Source organism: Brassica oleracea, chromosome C1, assembly GCF_000695525.1.
Source record: "Brassica oleracea var. oleracea cultivar TO1000 chromosome C1, BOL, whole genome shotgun sequence".
In the NCBI taxonomy this organism is placed as follows: Eukaryota; Viridiplantae; Streptophyta; class Magnoliopsida; order Brassicales; family Brassicaceae; genus Brassica; species Brassica oleracea.
Window position 1 is genome coordinate 17991622 of NC_027748.1, and position 17561 is coordinate 18009182.

General features: G+C 33.1%; 4 protein-coding genes across 6 annotated transcripts; 3 read left to right on the forward strand and 1 right to left on the reverse strand.

Moving 5' to 3' along the window:
• The first annotated feature begins 489 nt into the window (after positions 1-489).
• LOC106315573 (chlorophyll synthase, chloroplastic) lies at positions 490-3277 on the forward strand. Its single transcript, XM_013753342.1, has 14 exons — positions 490-817; positions 890-934; positions 1019-1107; positions 1196-1283; positions 1428-1513; positions 1608-1694; positions 1776-1841; positions 1920-2003; positions 2073-2134; positions 2223-2298; positions 2377-2521; positions 2596-2672; positions 2749-2796; positions 2931-3277. The coding sequence occupies exons 1-14, from the start codon at positions 667-669 to the stop codon at positions 2991-2993; spliced, it is 1167 nt and encodes a 388-aa protein (XP_013608796.1). The 5' UTR covers positions 490-666; the 3' UTR covers positions 2994-3277.
• Positions 3278-3435: 158 nt separating this feature from the next.
• LOC106315584 (em-like protein GEA1) lies at positions 3436-5638 on the reverse strand. Of its 2 annotated transcripts, XM_013753361.1 has the most exons (4): positions 5469-5638; positions 4537-5384; positions 4250-4462; positions 3436-3950 (listed from the first exon to the last, which is right to left on the reverse strand). In XM_013753361.1, exons 3-4 carry the CDS (start codon positions 4365-4367, stop codon positions 3670-3672), a joined length of 399 nt encoding a protein of 132 aa, XP_013608815.1. In that variant the 5' UTR covers positions 4368-4462; positions 4537-5384; positions 5469-5638; the 3' UTR covers positions 3436-3669. The 2 variants fall into 2 exon arrangements, with proteins under 2 accessions (XP_013608815.1, XP_013608806.1); XM_013753352.1 differs by having other exon boundaries at positions 4537-5604.
• A 3130-nt stretch (positions 5639-8768) lies between these two features.
• Positions 8769-11200, forward strand: LOC106323451 (ERBB-3 BINDING PROTEIN 1). The gene is made up of 9 exons (XM_013761575.1): positions 8769-8993; positions 9073-9157; positions 9240-9389; positions 9498-9651; positions 10006-10221; positions 10295-10431; positions 10501-10592; positions 10673-10849; positions 10954-11200. The coding sequence occupies exons 1-9, from the start codon at positions 8900-8902 to the stop codon at positions 11028-11030; spliced, it is 1182 nt and encodes a 393-aa protein (XP_013617029.1). The 5' UTR covers positions 8769-8899; the 3' UTR covers positions 11031-11200.
• Positions 11201-13208: 2008 nt separating this feature from the next.
• LOC106299482 lies at positions 13209-14465 on the forward strand. 2 transcript variants are annotated; one of them, XM_013735570.1, is made up of 3 exons: positions 13209-13635; positions 14088-14177; positions 14261-14465. In XM_013735570.1, exons 1-3 carry the CDS (start codon positions 13341-13343, stop codon positions 14317-14319), a joined length of 444 nt encoding a protein of 147 aa, XP_013591024.1. In that variant the 5' UTR covers positions 13209-13340; the 3' UTR covers positions 14320-14465. The 2 variants fall into 2 exon arrangements, with proteins under 2 accessions (XP_013591024.1, XP_013591031.1); XM_013735577.1 differs by lacking the exon at positions 14088-14177 and having other exon boundaries at positions 13214-13635.
• Positions 14466-17561: the final 3096 nt, after the last annotated feature.

Consider the following 17561-nt stretch of genomic DNA (forward strand, 5'->3'; position numbering starts at 1 on the left):
TCAATATGTTCGATCAGATTGTGGCATGGCCGATGGTAAAGAAGAACTAATTATCATGTTCGAGGACGAATCATATTCTGCCCAAGATCTTCATCACCCACGGATTGCAGAAAATTGGAGAGGTCCAAGGGACCTTCAGTAATGTCCAAATCAGGGGGAGTAATGTGTGTTGTACTTTTTTTCCTTCACCATGGTTTTGTCCCAATTGAGTTTTTTTTTGTAAGGTTTTAATGAGGCAACATTAAAGCACATCACAAGCTCTAAATGGTTATGGGGAGTGTTATGAACCAGATTGTGGATAACTCATAACCAAGAAATTATGATTTGTAATTTTTCTATTTATCTACGACGGTGTAATCTCCTATATAAAAAATTTTTATGTTATGAAAAACATAGATTTTTCGTCACTTTTATAACACAATCCATTTTTTTAATCAAAATCCATTTCTTATTTAAATGGTACTTTATACAATGTGATTACCATACGCCCAATAGAATCACCCCACGTGGTAACACAACAACCTAGTCCGACAAGAGTTGTGACGTAGACTCTTATCGTCGGTAACTTACAACCACTGATTTCCCCAAACAGCATACTGTCCGAAAATTCACACCCCTCCCATCTCCGGCTAACAGCCACCAGAGACGATTCTCTCCGCCGTTTCTATGACTTCCATTCTCAACACCGTCTCCTCCATCCTCGCCTCCAGAGTTTCCTCCGTCGACCGAGTCGGAGCGCGCTCTCTCCGAAACCCGGTCTCCGTCGAGTTCACTTGCCAGCGTTCCGCTTGGTCGACGTTGGACTCCGAATCTTCTGGTACATTACGTTACCTTACTTGGATGCTGAACACGTTCTTCTAATTTCTAACTGGGTTTGTTACGTTCGTAGGGAGGAGATTTGTTGTGCGTGCGGCGGAGACTGATACAGATAAAGGTTTAAACTTTTGCTTGTTCTACAAGTCATTCGTTTGGACACAAGCTTATTTAACTAGGGTTTTGAAATGAATCTCTACTGCAGTAAAATCTCAGGCACCGGACAAGGCACCAGCAGCCGGTGGTTCGAGCATTAACCAGCTTCTTGGTATCAAAGGAGCAGCTCAAGAGACTGTGAGTTTCTTCATCTTCTCCGATCCGACCATTTTATTTATATTTCTCCGCTGGAAGAAGATTCACTTGTTTCTTTCTTTGTGTTCAGAATAAATGGAAGATTCGTCTTCAGCTTACAAAGCCAGTCACTTGGCCTCCATTAGTGTGGGGAGTGGTCTGTGGTGCTGCTGCTTCAGGTAACATATATATATGAACCTCTTTTGGTTTAAGGCAACACTGTTGTGGGGGGTTTCTTTACAATCTTCTTGACGTCTTCACCAAATATCTTTTTACTTGTGTTCTCTAGTGTACTTATGACTAAAATCTTCGGTTGCTGGCAGGGAACTTTCATTGGACTCCAGAGGACGTTGCTAAGTCGATTCTTTGCATGATGATGTCTGGCCCATGTCTTACTGGCTATACACAGGTCTGGTTTCAACAAAACAAGAAGCAGAGTTGTTTCTTATGCTAGTACATCTATCTTAGTGCCATACATAGTCTTAAGAAGTGTCGATTTCCAGACAATCAACGACTGGTATGATCGAGAGATTGATGCAATTAATGAGCCGTATCGCCCAATCCCATCTGGAGCAATATCAGAGCAAGAGGTAACTGACAACTGATGCAGGATTTTGAGCTTTTTTAAAAAACCATTAGTTTGTTTGGTACTGGTTACTCCTTAAATGCAGGTTATTACACAAGTCTGGGTGTTATTACTGGGAGGTCTTGGAATTGCTGGAGTCTTAGATGTGTGGGTAAGTTGGTGGTTTTTGATCTAACTAGTACAGTTAAAAGCTTACATCAAAATTGCTAAACCCTAAACCCTTTTTCAGGCAGGGCATACCACTCCCACTTTGTTCTATCTTGCTTTGGGAGGGTCCTTGTTGTCTTATATATACTCTGCTCCACCTCTTAAGGTAAGCTCTATATATACATTCCAACGCTGTTTTGGAGTTTAGCACTTTTATCAAGACATCTATTTGCAGCTAAAACAAAATGGATGGGTTGGAAACTTTGCGCTTGGAGCAAGCTATATCAGTTTGCCATGGTAAGATAGATATATTGTGCATATCATTCATTATATGCTGTGCTTTCATCTCATTGATCTGTTCTTTTATTGTTCACTTGATTGATAGGTGGGCTGGGCAAGCATTGTTTGGCACTCTTACACCAGACGTTGTTGTTCTTACACTCTTGTACAGTATAGCTGGGGTACTCTTCCTGCAAACTTTTATGATGTTTATTTTATTATCTTCTTTAACATTCTGGTTTCACATAATGTACTTGCAGTTGGGAATAGCGATTGTTAATGACTTCAAAAGTGTTGAAGGAGACAGAGCAATGGGACTTCAGTCCCTCCCAGTGGCTTTTGGCACTGAGGCTGCAAAATGGATATGCGTTAGTGCTATAGACGTTACTCAGCTCTCTGTTGCCGGTATGTGGAGTTTTGTTCAGTACTTGAACTTATGAACTAGATGATCCTTAGTGAATTGTCTATTTTGGTTGCAGGATATCTATTAGCATCTGGCAAACCTTACTATGCGTTGGCGCTGCTTGCTTTGATCATTCCCCAGATTGTGTTCCAGGTAAAGACATAAAACATATTCATTAGCAACATTCTTGTCACTTGTCTGGTTTATAACACTCTTCTTCAAAGTGCAGTTTAAATACTTTCTCAAGGATCCTGTCAAATACGACGTCAAGTACCAGGTAAAGTCATCCATGTGCAGAGTGTAATTAATGAAACTGGGATTGGTAACACGTGGAGTTTTTCTTGTTTTGAAATGATCTAAAAGGAACCTATAGGGTCCTTTTTAATGAGAATACACTGGCTTTATATACAGGCAAGCGCACAGCCATTTTTGGTGCTGGGTATATTCGTGACGGCTTTGGCATCAAGTCACTGAACGAGCGTGTTATGATGGGAGTTTTGGCCACAAAGTAAATGCGCTACTGCGTACCACAAATCTGGGCAGGTTGTAGCATCGTCTAGCCTAAGATTTTGTAAACAATATGTGTACCGTCGCTAGAAGTTATTTCTGTTGTATCAAGTTAGCCATATTGGGTGAAATTGGACAAATCGTTTCTTATGCCCCCGTTTTTGTTTAAATGTCTTCTTATCTCTCTTAAAGGACTCGTGGTGTTGAACGTCATGAATTTACTGGGTAGAGTACGTTCGGTCTTGTTACTTCACGTCTGCTTATACATTTTCTATTGACTGTTATTTGTTTTGTTTCAAAACACAACTTAACTGCAATCTCAAATATATCTCGTTGCATGTTATTGCCTCATTCGTGGTAGCAAGTAGCAATGACCGAAACAACATTGTCAAGACATATATTATTTGATTGTACCCTCACCAAAACTTCAAAAAACTTCCAGAGCGGTACAACACTGCCGTTAGTACAAGCCATGCATAGTTATATGACACATGAAAATAAGACTAGCTAGGGACGCTACATTAATCCTAGATTAAAACAACAAAAGACCTCGCTGCAACTTACGGAGCCTAGAGGCTACTTATTAAGACTATATAATACAAAACGTTGCAGCGGACACTAGTAGATAGTTTGCAAGCTAGTATCACTTGTTGGTGAACTTGGACTCATCGATTTCAATCCCTTCCTCCTCCGCACGCTCTCCACCAGACTTGTCCATGGTACTGAGTCCTCCTTTACGTCCCATCTCCTTGTAACCCTCGTGCCCCAGTTGCTCCTTCCTAGTCTCTCCTCCCTTGTGTCCCATCTCCTGATAACCTTCGTGCCCCAGCTGCTCCTTCCTCGTCTCTCCTCCTTTGTGTCCCATCTCCTGATAACCCTCGTGCCCAAGCTGCTCCCTCCTCGTCTGCCCTCCCTTGCTCCTTCCTGAGTAACGTGTATACATTTCATTATTAAAGCACGGAGACTACTTCATATTCACGTAGAACATTTTATAAACCATCTTATATTCTAAGATATGTTAGTGCTTTAATGGGTCTTTCTTCTCAGCAAAAATAGTAAGATTACAGCGTGTATACTATTTCATAAAATCATTCTGAGATCAGAACAAACAATAGTTTATATATATGCAGGTCCAAAGGGTTTATTAGTAGCTTTTATAATCTAATAACCTAAAGAAAAAGAAGAGAGCGGCAAAATTTTAAACCGAAGTACATATATAATACCTTCAGCTAGACGCTCTTGAGCTTCGACACTTTTGCCACCGGTGCCACCTGGGACGACCGTCTCTCCTTGCTTGGCCTTCTCATCAAGCTCCTCTCGGCTTTGTTGCTTTGACGCCATTTTGAATGAGAAAAAGAAACGATATGTAACTAAGGTTTTTAAGCTCTTGTTTGGTTTTATGCTCCGACACAGATACAGACGACGTAATAATATTCCTATAAATAGAAACATTGTGGTTACAAAAGGAAAGGTGAGGAGATGTCTCGTGGAAGAGAAGACGCGGCGAAACCTGAGAGAGTTGGCTGTGTGGAGATGACACGTTGATGCTTACTCAGTAACTTACTACAGTTATTAACGAGCTGCTTGACACGACTTCAGTTTTAGTACGCAGCTTAATCCATTTCTCTGTTTCTCCAAAACATCAAAGGACTCAAAAGTGTTATGAGAAACATATATAACTATAAAGTTGTATAGAGTAGCTGTCATTACTCACTCAACTTGCTACAGTTATAAACGAGCTGCTTGACACGACTTCGGTTTAGTAGTAACTTAATCCAATTTCTAGTTCTCCAAGACATCAAAGGACTCCAAAGTGTTACAAAAATATATATAAATTCTAGGCCTATTTTGGTGTATATACGTGGTCAGTAATTAGGTAGATGGTCATAACTTTTTCATATTTGCAGATTTGGTAAGAGAATGGTGGTGTAATGACGTTAATATCCTTTTCTCCGGATCATACTAATAATAGCCACGAAAATGAAAAAAATAGATAATGTTATTCAGATTCATCACAAATTTTCCATTTCTCACATCAAACGAACAAAAAAACAAAAAGATAAAGCAAAACAACCACAAAAAAAACAGTAAGTCGCATTTCTTCCTCACCAAACGCAGTGCCGAAGCAAATCAAACATCGAATAGATATAAAATGAGAAGAAGAATGAAGACGAGGTTTCAGGAGCACGGCGGTGGAGCTAAGGATTACAATGATGACAGCAGAGGCGAAGGTAGAGGCTTACGGGAATACGGCAGCGGAGTAGAGCAGAGGCTTACGGAACACGACGGCAGAGCATATGCGAGCGAAATACTTGTATTCTTCACATTTATAGAGAGATGAATCAAAGGATATGTCACCTGAAAAATAGATATCTAAACCTTTGGATTTTTACCAAAAAAAATAGAGAAAAATTCAGTATCGATTGAAAAAATTTAGAGTACATGATTTCTTCAGAACTTTCGTCAATAAAAAAACAGTTTCCTTATTTAGGGAAGATGAATGATCACATCAGGAAGAAGAGAGAAAGAGAAAGATACAAAAAGAGAGAGAGCTAAAGAGACGAAGAGTTAGCTTCTGTTTCCAAAAAAAAAAAATCTATAGTTAATTAGAAGCATGCACGAAAGATAAAGACAAAAGTATGAGATTTATGTTTGTGCATATCTACAAGATAGAATAGGGTTACTACTGGCATTATGAAAAAATCAACAGTGACATATCCATCTACCTAATTAAATTTGTTTTTGTGGTCATCCACCGCAAATTCCCATTAAAGTTGACGGCCTGGAGCCTATCTATCATTATCACTCAGAAAAACACTGAAAAATTTTCAATTTTTTTCGCTATTCTATTTAAAGCATATCGATTTATATTTAATTAACATACACATTGCAACCTAACTGTCATTTTATTCTAACAAAATTGTATAGAATATATTATTTAATTACATACATAGACAATTATAAAAATAAAATAAATATTATATTAACTTATATAACAATAATTGTTAAAAGTTTATTTTACTGCAATTTTAATTATCATTCATTTTCTGGTAAATTTATTGTATCAATTTGTTCAAAGTTTAGTACCGGCATACCTATTATAAAAGATGACTGAATGATAATCCGCGTGCATGCACAAAGTGAGTTTTTATACTAATATTTGTTCATTAAATGGTTTTAACATTTTGCAACACTACAATAATCATCGATTATAAAATGACGAATACAAATGTTGGCTTTTTAAATATATCATATTGTTGAAGAGTTAACATATTACAACTCATTTAAATTATTTTAAAGACTTCATATGCACAAAAGAAAATTAAGTTTTACGGCTAACACAAATCACAAAAACCAGATAGGCAACCTCGTTTGTAAAATGACGAAAGGAGATTAGGTTTTCTACTCTCTGTTTGTTTACCATTGACTCTCCATAAGTGATTTCATTTTTTACTCCTATAAAATTATGCTTTCGTTCTCGTTTATGTTTCACTGATATGAGTTTTTTTTTCTAACATTTTCCGTGAATTCAGTGAATTACATAAGTGTCAATTTAAAATGATGGACATCTGTAAAAAAACATCTGTAAAAATTAGTTCTACTCCAGATACATATGTAAGAATCAAATTTTTGAAAAAGTCATCGGCAAACTCTATTCAGATGCTAGTGTTCAAATCTAATATATCAAGCTGTTATAGAATATAAGTGGATACTCGAAATATAAATGTCTGTCTAGCATATATTCATCAGTTCGGTATAAAAATAATCTAATTCTAAAACAACAAAATAAATTACTTATTTTATTAACCTTAAATTACTTAGTTTATTAACTACGCTTTTGAGGTTTAGTTACTTAAGAGTATACCAGTAAAAAAAATATAATACTTTATCATTCTAGTATATGTAAACTATGTATAAAATAATAACTGTTTGATTTATTAAATGATAAACCATAAAATTTATAATAAATAGTTCAAATATCTCATTCTTATAATTATAATAGCTAGATAAGATATTAGGGATAAACAAATATCAGACAAATGATCAAATCTCTCATTCTTCGAACAAACTAAAAAGAAGGTGATTGGAACATTGTCATGATATTTCATTAAAAGCTTTTTAGGAATAAAAATCAAGACTAATATATTTAATCTGAATGAAAATAATATACATATTGTTTCCAATATTAAAAATCACTTCAACTTGAAGAAGTGTATTTCTGGGATTATCAGGATCAAATAACATATTAGAAACCACATATTTAAAAAATAATTTGTATACATAACAATATATACATTAGAGTAAGCGCATAAATCAAAATCAATAAATTTTTTTATTAACAATCATGTTTGGGTACATTAAACCTTAGTGATATTGACATATATATATTATATTTTAAAATAAATATTTATTATTGGTACTTTATACTCATACGATTTTATTAACATTTGTATATTTTCTGTAATTAAAATTTAAACCGTTAATCACAAAAATTTTAATAAGAGATTTATCAATACAAATTTCAACATTAAAGTATTAAGATCTCAATAATTTTTCAATGCAAATTTTAAAATTAACATATTTTTATATTTTTTATATAGTATATAAGTTAATTTAAAGAGAAAAAGACAAAAATAGCACTAAATCAAGTTTTTGTTCCTAAACTAGCACTCAAAGTCAAAAGTCACAAAAATAGCACTTAATGTTTTATCAAAAGTCACAAACTTAAAGTTTAGAGTTAAAGGGTGGGGTTTAGGATTTAGGGTTTAGAGTTTAGGGTTTAGGGTTTAGAGTTTAGGGTTTAGGGTTTAGAGTTTAGGGTTTAGGGTTTAGAGTTTAGGGTTTAGGGTTTAGAGTTTAGGGTTTAGGGTTTAGAGTTTAGGGTTTAGGGTTTAGAGTTTAGGGTTTAGGGTTTAGAGTTTAGGGTTTAGGGTTTAGAGTTTAGGGTTTAGGGTTTAGAGTTTAGGGTTCATGGTTTAGAATTGAGAAATGAGGTTTTGGGGATAAGATATAAACTTAGAAAGGTGTTATTTTGGTCATTTTAGTTTTTGAGTGCTATTTTTGTGATATAAACTTAGAAATGTGCTATTTTGGACATTTGCCCTAATTTAAATGATATTAGTATATATATATATACTATGAATATCTATTAATGAAGCTTCATATTTATATGATTTATGATTATTTTTATCTTACATGAACAAAAAAAGTTAACCATTGATCACAAAAATTTCAATGTGGTGCTTTTATCACTTTTAGTATTTTATAGTCGTTTTAAAAAATTCAAAATATAACATATAAGAAAAAAACAAAATTTTTTAATTATATGCTTAATGTGATTGTTTAATTTCTTTTAATAATATAAAATTAAACAAAAAGATAGAATATACAAAATTGTTATAAAATATATATTATTTATAATCATTAATTGTTATATATATGTTAACTATATTATGTAATTCCATTACTTTTATTTATGGAAAGAATTGAGAATATTTTTTTGCACTAATAATCAATTTGATAGTTAGTTAATAAAAAATATAATATATACTTGTTGCAACAATTGTTTTTTAAAACAATTTTGTTTTGTAATTTTAAAAGAGTTGGTGAGTGCCAAAGATGGGCCAGCGAACGTATATGCTACTGAAACAGCCACCGTTTAGCCCATGAAGGAGTGAAAAAGAAAAACGCAACGTAAACAAAACAAGAGTTTTTGTCTTAAACGGTGTCGTTAAGAAGAGACGACACATAGCGAAAACCCTAGTGTCTTTATTTGAGCCAACGTCGTCTCTCGCTTCACACCCTCAATAGCTCTCTCCACTCGCCCCTTTTTACCAATTCCTTAAACCCCTGCGAGTATCAACCTTCGAGAGATGAGTTCAGACGATGAGAGAGACGAGAAGGAGCTGGATCTTACCTCTCCTGAAGTCGTCACCAAGTACAAGAGCGCCGCTGAGATCGTTAACAGTAATAATCCCCATTCACGATTTCGATTAGGTTCTGTATTCATTACTTGTATTCATTTGTTTGGGTTTGGAATTTGCAGAGGCGTTGCAGGTTGTTTTGTCTGAGTGCAAGCCAAAAGCCAAGATTGTTGATATCTGCGAGAAAGGAGACGCCTTTATCAAAGAGTTAGTTATTGTTTTTAGGTCCTTGCGCTCTGCAATAAAGTTTACTTTGCTCATATGTATGTTTGTTTTCTGTATATAAAAGGCAAACAGGGAGCATGTACAAGAGCGCCAAGAAGAAGATTGATCGAGGTGTCGCTTTCCCAACGTGCGTTTCTGTCAACAACACCGTTGGTCATTTCTCACCGCTTGCAAGTGATGAGACCCTCTTGGAAGAGGGTGATATGCTGAAAATGTAAGAGACTTTTTTTTTTTTTTTTTTTTCCTGAAGCAGAAGTAAGTTTGTGTGTGTGTTTAGATGTTTCTGTGTGATTCATCACGTTTTGTCTTTTCTCCACTGCAGTGATATGGGATGTCATATTGATGGGTTCATTTCCCTTGTTGCCCACACACATGTTCTTCAAGATGGACCCGTTACTGGACGCAAAGCTGATGTTATTGCAGCTGCTAACACTGCTGCTGAAGTTGCTTTGAGGCTCGTTCGTCCTGGGAAGAAGGTAACCTATTTTTTTTTTTTTATGGTGCTACTGTAACTGTTACATTTGGTTCTTAATGATTAGGCTATGGATTATTATCCGTATGATGCTTTTTGTCATAGTTACTCGGATGGGAAGTTTATAATTCTCATTTCTAGTAGAGTCCTCTGTAGACAAAATTGTTAGTGAGAACAACTTTGCTGAACAGGTCTTATCGGTTTGCTTATTCTGGATATCCAAATGAGGCTTTTACATTATAGTTACTCTGACGTGGGGATGATATATTTATAGAATTTATTGTTATTGAATTTACTAGTTTCTTGGAATTTACTACAATCAAGACAATTAAAATTGTGTTTATCTTTCTTGTGGCAGAACCATGCTGTCACTGAAGCTATTCAGAAGGTGGCCGAAGCATATGACTGCAAAATTGTGGAAGGAGTTATTTCCCACCAGATGAAACAGAATGTGATAGATGGAAGCAAGTGTTTCCTAAGTGTATCCACTCCAGAAACAAGGGTTGATGATGCTGAGTTTCTAGAGAATGAAGTCTATGCCATTGATATTGTGGCAAGCACTGGTGATGGCAAGGTAAAATTGCTTTTCTTGATTTGCAAAGCTTCGTCAAATTGCCATCGTTTCTCATACTCTTTCAATTTTGCAGCCGAAGCTTTTAGACGAGAAGCAAACAACTGTTTACAAGAAGGATGCGGATGTTAACTATCAGTTGAAGATGAAGGCCTCCAGATTCATATTCAGCGAGATTAAAGAAAACTTCCCCCACATGCCATTCACTGCAAGGTGTCTTTTGTACCTTCTGAAGCACTTGATACATATTATGTCAGCTGCTAACGTTACCTGAGAATACAGGTCACTGGAGGAGAAAAGGGCACGTCTTGGACTTGTGGAGTGTGTGAACCATGGCCATTTGCTACCATATCCTGTACTTTACGAGAAGCCTGGTAAGGATTATGAATCCTTTAGCCTCTTTTAGATTGATTTTGAGAGTGAGACTCATGATATATTTTTGGTTCATCAACAGGGGATTTTGTTGCTCAAATCAAATTCACAGTTTTGCTGATGCCAAATGGATCCGATAGGATCACTTCACATTCACTTCAGGAGCTTCAACCTACGAAGACCGTTGATGACCCTGAGATCAAAGGGTGGTTAGCCTTGGCTATCAAGAAGAAGAAGGGTGGTGGAAAGAAGAAGAAAGGTATGAAATTTAGAAAATTATGTTTGTAGACTTTTATTTACCACGAAACTCAATCCACATTTGTTGAGAAAAGAATCTATAATGACTTGTGATTGTTTTTGCAGCCAAGAAGGCTGGAGAGAAAGGGGAAACCTCAACGGAGGCTGAGCCAATGGAAACAAGCAGCAATGCTCAAGAATGAGAAGGCGATGTCTCTTTTGTTTTCTTTTAAAGATTTTTTTTTTGGAACTTTGAGGTACTGCTTTATTTGTATGTTTGGGGGTTTCAGAGAATCTCTGCTTAGAAGTAAAAAAGAACAAAAAGTTACTTTATCATCTTGATTTCTCTTTTTTTGCACAAACCCTTTCTTAATCATTGGTTCTGTCGTATTGTTCTGCTCGGCTTTGCTCATGGATCTCTTGAAAGATGATCTTGGATAGTAATAAGTTCATCTTATTATCGCGAAACTTGTGTACCTCAGGTCTCTCATGAAGTTTAGCGGAAAGATAATGTATATAATAAAGAAATGAAGTTAAACTAAATATACATTGTTAATTGAGAAAATAACCAGACATTTTTCTATTCTTGGAATGTCGATATGAACTTTTTAGCTTATGAAATATGAATACACATGGTTTGCTCGAAATGTAGTTTTTATGTCTTTGAAGGGTGTAAAATGGATGCTCCAATAGTTTGCATTCATATATTTGATGGACCAATAGTTTTTTTTTTTTAAAATACTTAAATCCAAGTTAACATGTAGCTAATCCAAATATTGATTCCAATCCATATATAAGAAAACAATATATAATTTAGCAGTAGCAGTATGCTGCAGAAGCTGTATGTTCTAAACTGTTTAATAAGATGATTGGTAGAACAGTATGAGTATGCTATTTAAAATTATTATAAAAATTAATCTATAATATATAATATATTTATTTTAATGAATATATTTCTAATATATATATTAACATATAAAATTAAAAGATATATAATTAATTTAATAATTTAAAAATTATGTTTATGTCAAAAAATATTATTTTAAAATAAATTTTATAATTAAAATATTTATTTAAAAATAATATTTCATGTTTAAAATATAATTTAATTCATATAATTTAATTATATTTTAAATGTGAAATACTATACTATTTTTTTTAGACATATTTTTATTGTAAATTAATTTTAGAAATCAAAATTTTATTTTCTGAATATAAAAATAATTTTATGATGTTATTAAATAAAATAAATGAATTAATTATATATTTTCCTTAATTTTATAAATTATATATGCAAATGCTTTTCTAAAAGCTTCATATGAGAGCATTGACCAAAAAAATATTTGGAAAGCATTAACATTTAGTAAATGCTTTTCTAACAATTGTTGATTGGATCATGTAGAGTATAATGCTAATGCTAATGCTCTACCAATCAATGCATAAATATCATAGACTAGAGGTGTGATGTGGATGTCCTTTTAATCAAATAACATTGCATTCTATTTTGGACAATTATCTCAAATAGAAAAATGATCAAAACAACTTCTTTTTGTTTTGAAAATTTTAATTTTAATTTTTTATTTTTTAAAAAATTTGAAACCCTATCCTCAAAACTTCATTACCTTAACTAAACCTAAGTCTAGATTAGTTAACCGTGGAGTATAAATATATTTTTATTTTTTAATAAAATTTATTTTGGTCATTTTTCTTTTTAAAAACTATTTTTGTGACAAAAACTTAAAAATGACTTTCCTAGAATTTTTTTTTTTTAATTCTGCTATCATTGAATATTTTGTTTTTATCCAAAAAGTTGGTCTCATAGATGGATTTTCTCAAATATTAACGATATATAAAAGCTAGCCGTTATGACTCGTAACAACTATATGGTGAATTCTAACTCTCAGAGATTTGAGTTTTTTGGCTTAAGTTATCAAAACACACATGGACAAGTCTCTAAAACCACAGAATAGTTATTAGTTTTATATGTATTGAATTAATCTTGCAAAATGTTCGAGATTGGCATGCCATCCCCTGGAATATTGGGATGCATGGAATCCGAGATAAAAAAAATATCAATATGCTTTAATGGTCACGTGTATTGCAGTATATGGGTACCAGTGTACCACTGACACAGCAAGTTACTAGGTACGTGTAAGAATTACATGCATGACTCTGCTTGTCTAGAACAGTGGACGTATCGTGTGTCTTTCAAGATTCGATTTGAATAACATAAAAGTTTAGTTAATTAGCTAAGATATATTCTCCTTTTTTTTTTTTTTTTTTTTGGGTGTAAATATTCTCCTTTTCTTATCATCAAAGATATATTATCTCTTTCTTTTTGGATAACCATACTGTCTTCCCTTCTTTTTGGTCGGTTTTGGATGTCGATAAAATGTTTGTTCTTTTTTCATGGAATTAATACAACAATATAGTTTATTTATCACTGATTTGGCTGAATAAAGGGACTAGTTTTACTTTACCACATGTAGAATGGTACCGTCTCATGGAAAAGAATGGAACCAATGGTAAGCAAAGAAACAAAAGAAAATATGAAAGAGGGAGTTCCAGAAGCAGATAATCTCTTAAGTAACAAAGATAAAACAAAAGAAGAAGAAGAGGAGGAGGGAGGTAATGGTGGGATTTTGAACAATCTGATATCCAACTTGATGGGTGCAACAACAACAACAACAGCAGTAGATGAAAAATCTGGTGAAAATACTCAGAAATCTGAATGTGAGGATGAAGATGAGAAGAAGAAAGAGGGTTCAGGAGCTGGTATCTTAGAAAAGATCATTTCTCATCTGCCAGGTACGCTTTTGTTCACAAACGGGCTTACACAGTTTAAGCTATTGTACTAAAATGTGTGAGATGTATGATGGTCTCAGTTTTAGTAGTATATATGTTTGTTAAACAGTTTAGATATCTAAACTGTTTGATTTGTGGAAAGTAATCACCATTTTGTCTCTCCCCTCCCATAATTAGTTAGATAGATGCTTCCATGAAATACGGATTTTTTATTTGTTATCAGAGGAATTCCAATCTTTAAACTCATAGTCGTCCACAGATTTGAAATCAATTTTTAGATATTTCTGATTTAAAGAATAATCCTTAATACTAAAAAAAATGATTTGAATCTGGAGTATAAAAGAAACCAACCCCTTCCACCAACACCTTGATTGAAGTCCGGATATCTAACGTCAAATCTTTCTAAGAGAACTTGTTTTGGGGTTTGTAAAGCATTTTTTTTGAATTATACACAGTTTCCCCAAAGGCTTCCCAGGCCCAAGGGACTAATCTGTGTCGCTGCGGCCCGAATGTTAAATTTCGCAGTGGCCGGGAATCGAACCCAGGTGGCGGTACTCACAGCTGTAAAGCATTTAAGTTAGACAATTGTTAATTAGTTTTAATTTTTAACTATTTTTTGTAAATGCAGAAGATGCAGTTCCAACGACAGAGGAAGCATCCATTCTGATCCACTCTGTGATTGACTGAAGAAGACTTAAACCACAAGTCATTTTCATCGTTGTTGTTGTTGTTTATGTGACTTGTGATTTTGTTATTTCTCTTCACAAACTCTTTGTTTTCCTATCGGAATCTTTTCAAGGCTAACGTTGAAGCCATCATCGTTTTGTCTATTTTCTTAGCTCTATATTTAAAAATAATAAATAAAAAAGTCTGTAGTTAGATCTGTTTATGTTCTTGATGCCTATTCTCACAAACACAACAATGCACGTAACTAAATATCTACAGTTTAATATCTTCAAGATTGCAGCTCTAGAAATTCATAGATAAATATAAAAAATCTACCCAAGAAAAGGGGATAGACTAATCACTGGATAACAGATTCGATAGATTTCGCATACAATGAAAGAGGAAACATATGGTTCTTATAGTTACAAAAAAAAAAAAATATATTGTTTTGACCATTTGGACAAGAAGCTTACAACGAAAACAAAACGAGTTCTTCAACTATTAAACAAATTATGTTATACATTTCCCATTCAATAGTTATGTTCTATAGTTTTTGAGAATAATTTTTCTATTTAGTAAAACTTGAGTTAATGAAATGGGTAATCAAAACTTAAGTATTACTATGTTCTATAAAAAATATAGGTAAATTCATATAACAATTCATTTTGATTCGTTATTATTTATTATGAAAAACATATGTTTTATAAGTAGTGGCGGAGCCAGAATTTATTTTTATTTGGGTCAAATTTAAATATTAGTATATTTATATTATTAAATTTATTAATATTTTAATAGTAAAATAAATTCTAAAATATGAGATTTAAAATCATTGATGAAAAAAATACCATTGTAAAATATATTTTATAATTTGCTATTATTTTCTATAAAATTAACAAATGTAAAAAGTATAAAAATATTATTTTAGTCATTGTATTTTGATTATTTAGTTATATGTTTATCAAACAAACAATATTATACTAAATATGATGAATTGTGTAAAATTATTTTAATTTTTTGTTGTAATATAAAAAATGTTAGTATATCAATTAAAAACAATTAATTCTGCAAACAAATAATTTGATAAATTTAATTGCTGCAATCTATTTGAAGAGTAGAATTAAAATTTTATAAGTTTTCTACATACAAAACGAAATGTATTAGTCCAAAGTCTTTTAGATACCGTAAGATATCATATGGTCTGTATGTATCACATTCATTAATTAATGTATAAAATAAAATTATAAAAATAATCTAATTAAACAAAAAAAATTAGTAAATTTACTTGATTATATTATGAGATAAGACTAACTTTGGATAATGATTATCCATTAAGCAAAATATCTTGTTTTGTTTTTTTGTATTAAGTCGGTCAATCTAACCGACTTCTTCCCTTATATATATTGAAAAAGATTCATCCTTTGACTCTTTCTTACGTAATACATATATTATAAAAGTCAGTATCTTATATCCCTCTCTCTCTCCACCGATCCACCGATATATATAAAGAAAGAAGAAGAACATCAGATCCTTACTTATTTTTCACAACACGTTATCAGCACGAAGCTCTGACCAACTAAGGTTTATCAATCCGAAAGTTCTTAAACCAGCCGAGGTAATGTTTAAATTTTTGTATTTCAATATATTTAATTTATTTAAATTTTATTATTATTTCGGAGTGAGAGACTAGGCTTTCTCCGTCTATTTATCGGGATGATAGACGCTGCCTTTCCCGACTGATCGTTATGGTAGGCTATGCCTTCACGATCAGAGATCACGTGATAGGCGTTGCCTCCGTGAATAAAAAAAATGGGTCAAAAAATGGTAGACAAAGTCTCCTCGTACCTTGAAATAAGTAAAAGTCAAAATGGTAGACCATGTCTCCTCGGACTTTGAAAAATGATCAATATGGTAGTCTAAGACTCCTCGGATCATGTGGTAAGTTAAGCCTCCAATTTTATTTATTGCTCTTTAAATTTCTGCAATTTAATTTATGCATTTATTTTATGCTTTTAATTTATGCATTTAAATTTCCATCTTTATATATTATTATTCTATGAATACGGTTATCATGTCAAATTTGACAAAGATCAAAATAAATGCCCTTGATATTACGAGAAATAATTATAAGACTTGGGCAATGGGTGCAAAGATGCATCTTAGAGGAATGAGCTTTGAGAAATCATCGATAAGTTAAAACTATATCGGATGAGAGAAAGATAAAGCCATTGTATTTACACCAATTCAATGATGGTTTATATGATAAGGTGTATCATGAGAAAATATCTAAAAGATCTTTGATAAATAAATCCTTGAAAGAAAGGATTCACTAAATAGTCGGAGTTGATATAAATCCTCCGTGAAAACTGAAAAAAAATGAAATCATGATACTAAACCATCAAGTCGGTCCTACTAGAAAAGGACGAGGAATTGGATGCGGTAGAAGCCGCTATCATGGTCGTGGAAGAGGACGAGGAAGAAGATTCCGTCCATATGAAATAATTAGAACTTCCACGAAAATTAAAAGTGGTCGGGTGATAAAAGGCAAAAAATAAAGTTTGCTATAGATACGGCCAGAAAGAAAATTGGGTACGTAGTTGTCGTACGCCAAATATTTAGCCGATCTATATCGAGAATCAAAAAGAAAAAGAGAAATGAAGTATATTAAACTTCGTCTCTTATGAGCCCGAACCATTTTTCATAGCTTGAATACTCATCTTGATGATTCAGATTTTCTGGTTGGTCCAGAAAATGAAAATGAAATATCGATGTGATATGAGAATTATTTTCCTGAATAAGATTTTGAGATTCAGGATGAAGAAAAATATACCTGACAGGTATTGGGTAATCGTCATGACTACTAAAGGTAACAAATATCTTTCCTCTTTCAAATTAAATAAGTATAGTATCTAGTAATATAAACATATTATTGGCTCTAGAAGAGATTATGATAAAAAGACTATGCATAAGAAAAATATGGCAAAATTATAAATGAGTGGTAAACCTGAAGTTTACTGATATATAGCCATCTCCAATAATGTTATCGACATTATTGTGAAATGTTGAAAAACCAGAAGTTTTTCACATATAGCATGTCAAGAAAATAAATGAAAAGATCATGGGTGATGAATCATCAAACAAGTTCACAATATGTGATTTCTTTAAGCATGCCCCAAATTAAGATCTCACTCTAAAGGATTTGAAACATAATTCATCCCAAATGGGAAAACTGAATATGTTATTGGTTCTAGAGTGGGATTCAGTAC

Coding starts and splice junctions, on each gene's coding strand:
- LOC106315573 (XM_013753342.1), top strand. CDS start 667: ATGACTTCCATTCTCAACACCGTCTCCTCCATCCTCGCCTCCAGAGTT. Junction 2,673..2,748: donor TTCCCCAGATTGTGTTCCAG/GTAAAGACATAA, acceptor TTCAAAGTGCAG/TTTAAATACTTTCTCAAGGA. Junction 2,797..2,930: donor AATACGACGTCAAGTACCAG/GTAAAGTCATCC, acceptor CTTTATATACAG/GCAAGCGCACAGCCATTTTT.
- LOC106315584 (XM_013753361.1), bottom strand. CDS start 4,367: ATGGCGTCAAAGCAACAAAGCCGAGAGGAGCTTGATGAGAAGGCCAAG. Junction 3,951..4,249: donor TCAAGAGCGTCTAGCTGAAG/GTATTATATATG, acceptor CACGTTACTCAG/GAAGGAGCAAGGGAGGGCAG.
- LOC106323451 (XM_013761575.1), top strand. CDS start 8,900: ATGAGTTCAGACGATGAGAGAGACGAGAAGGAGCTGGATCTTACCTCT. Junction 8,994..9,072: donor CGCCGCTGAGATCGTTAACA/GTAATAATCCCC, acceptor TGGAATTTGCAG/AGGCGTTGCAGGTTGTTTTG. Junction 9,158..9,239: donor GGAGACGCCTTTATCAAAGA/GTTAGTTATTGT, acceptor TGTATATAAAAG/GCAAACAGGGAGCATGTACA.
- LOC106299482 (XM_013735570.1), top strand. CDS start 13,341: ATGGAACCAATGGTAAGCAAAGAAACAAAAGAAAATATGAAAGAGGGA. Junction 13,636..14,087: donor GATCATTTCTCATCTGCCAG/GTACGCTTTTGT, acceptor AATTATACACAG/TTTCCCCAAAGGCTTCCCAG. Junction 14,178..14,260: donor TGGCCGGGAATCGAACCCAG/GTGGCGGTACTC, acceptor TTGTAAATGCAG/AAGATGCAGTTCCAACGACA.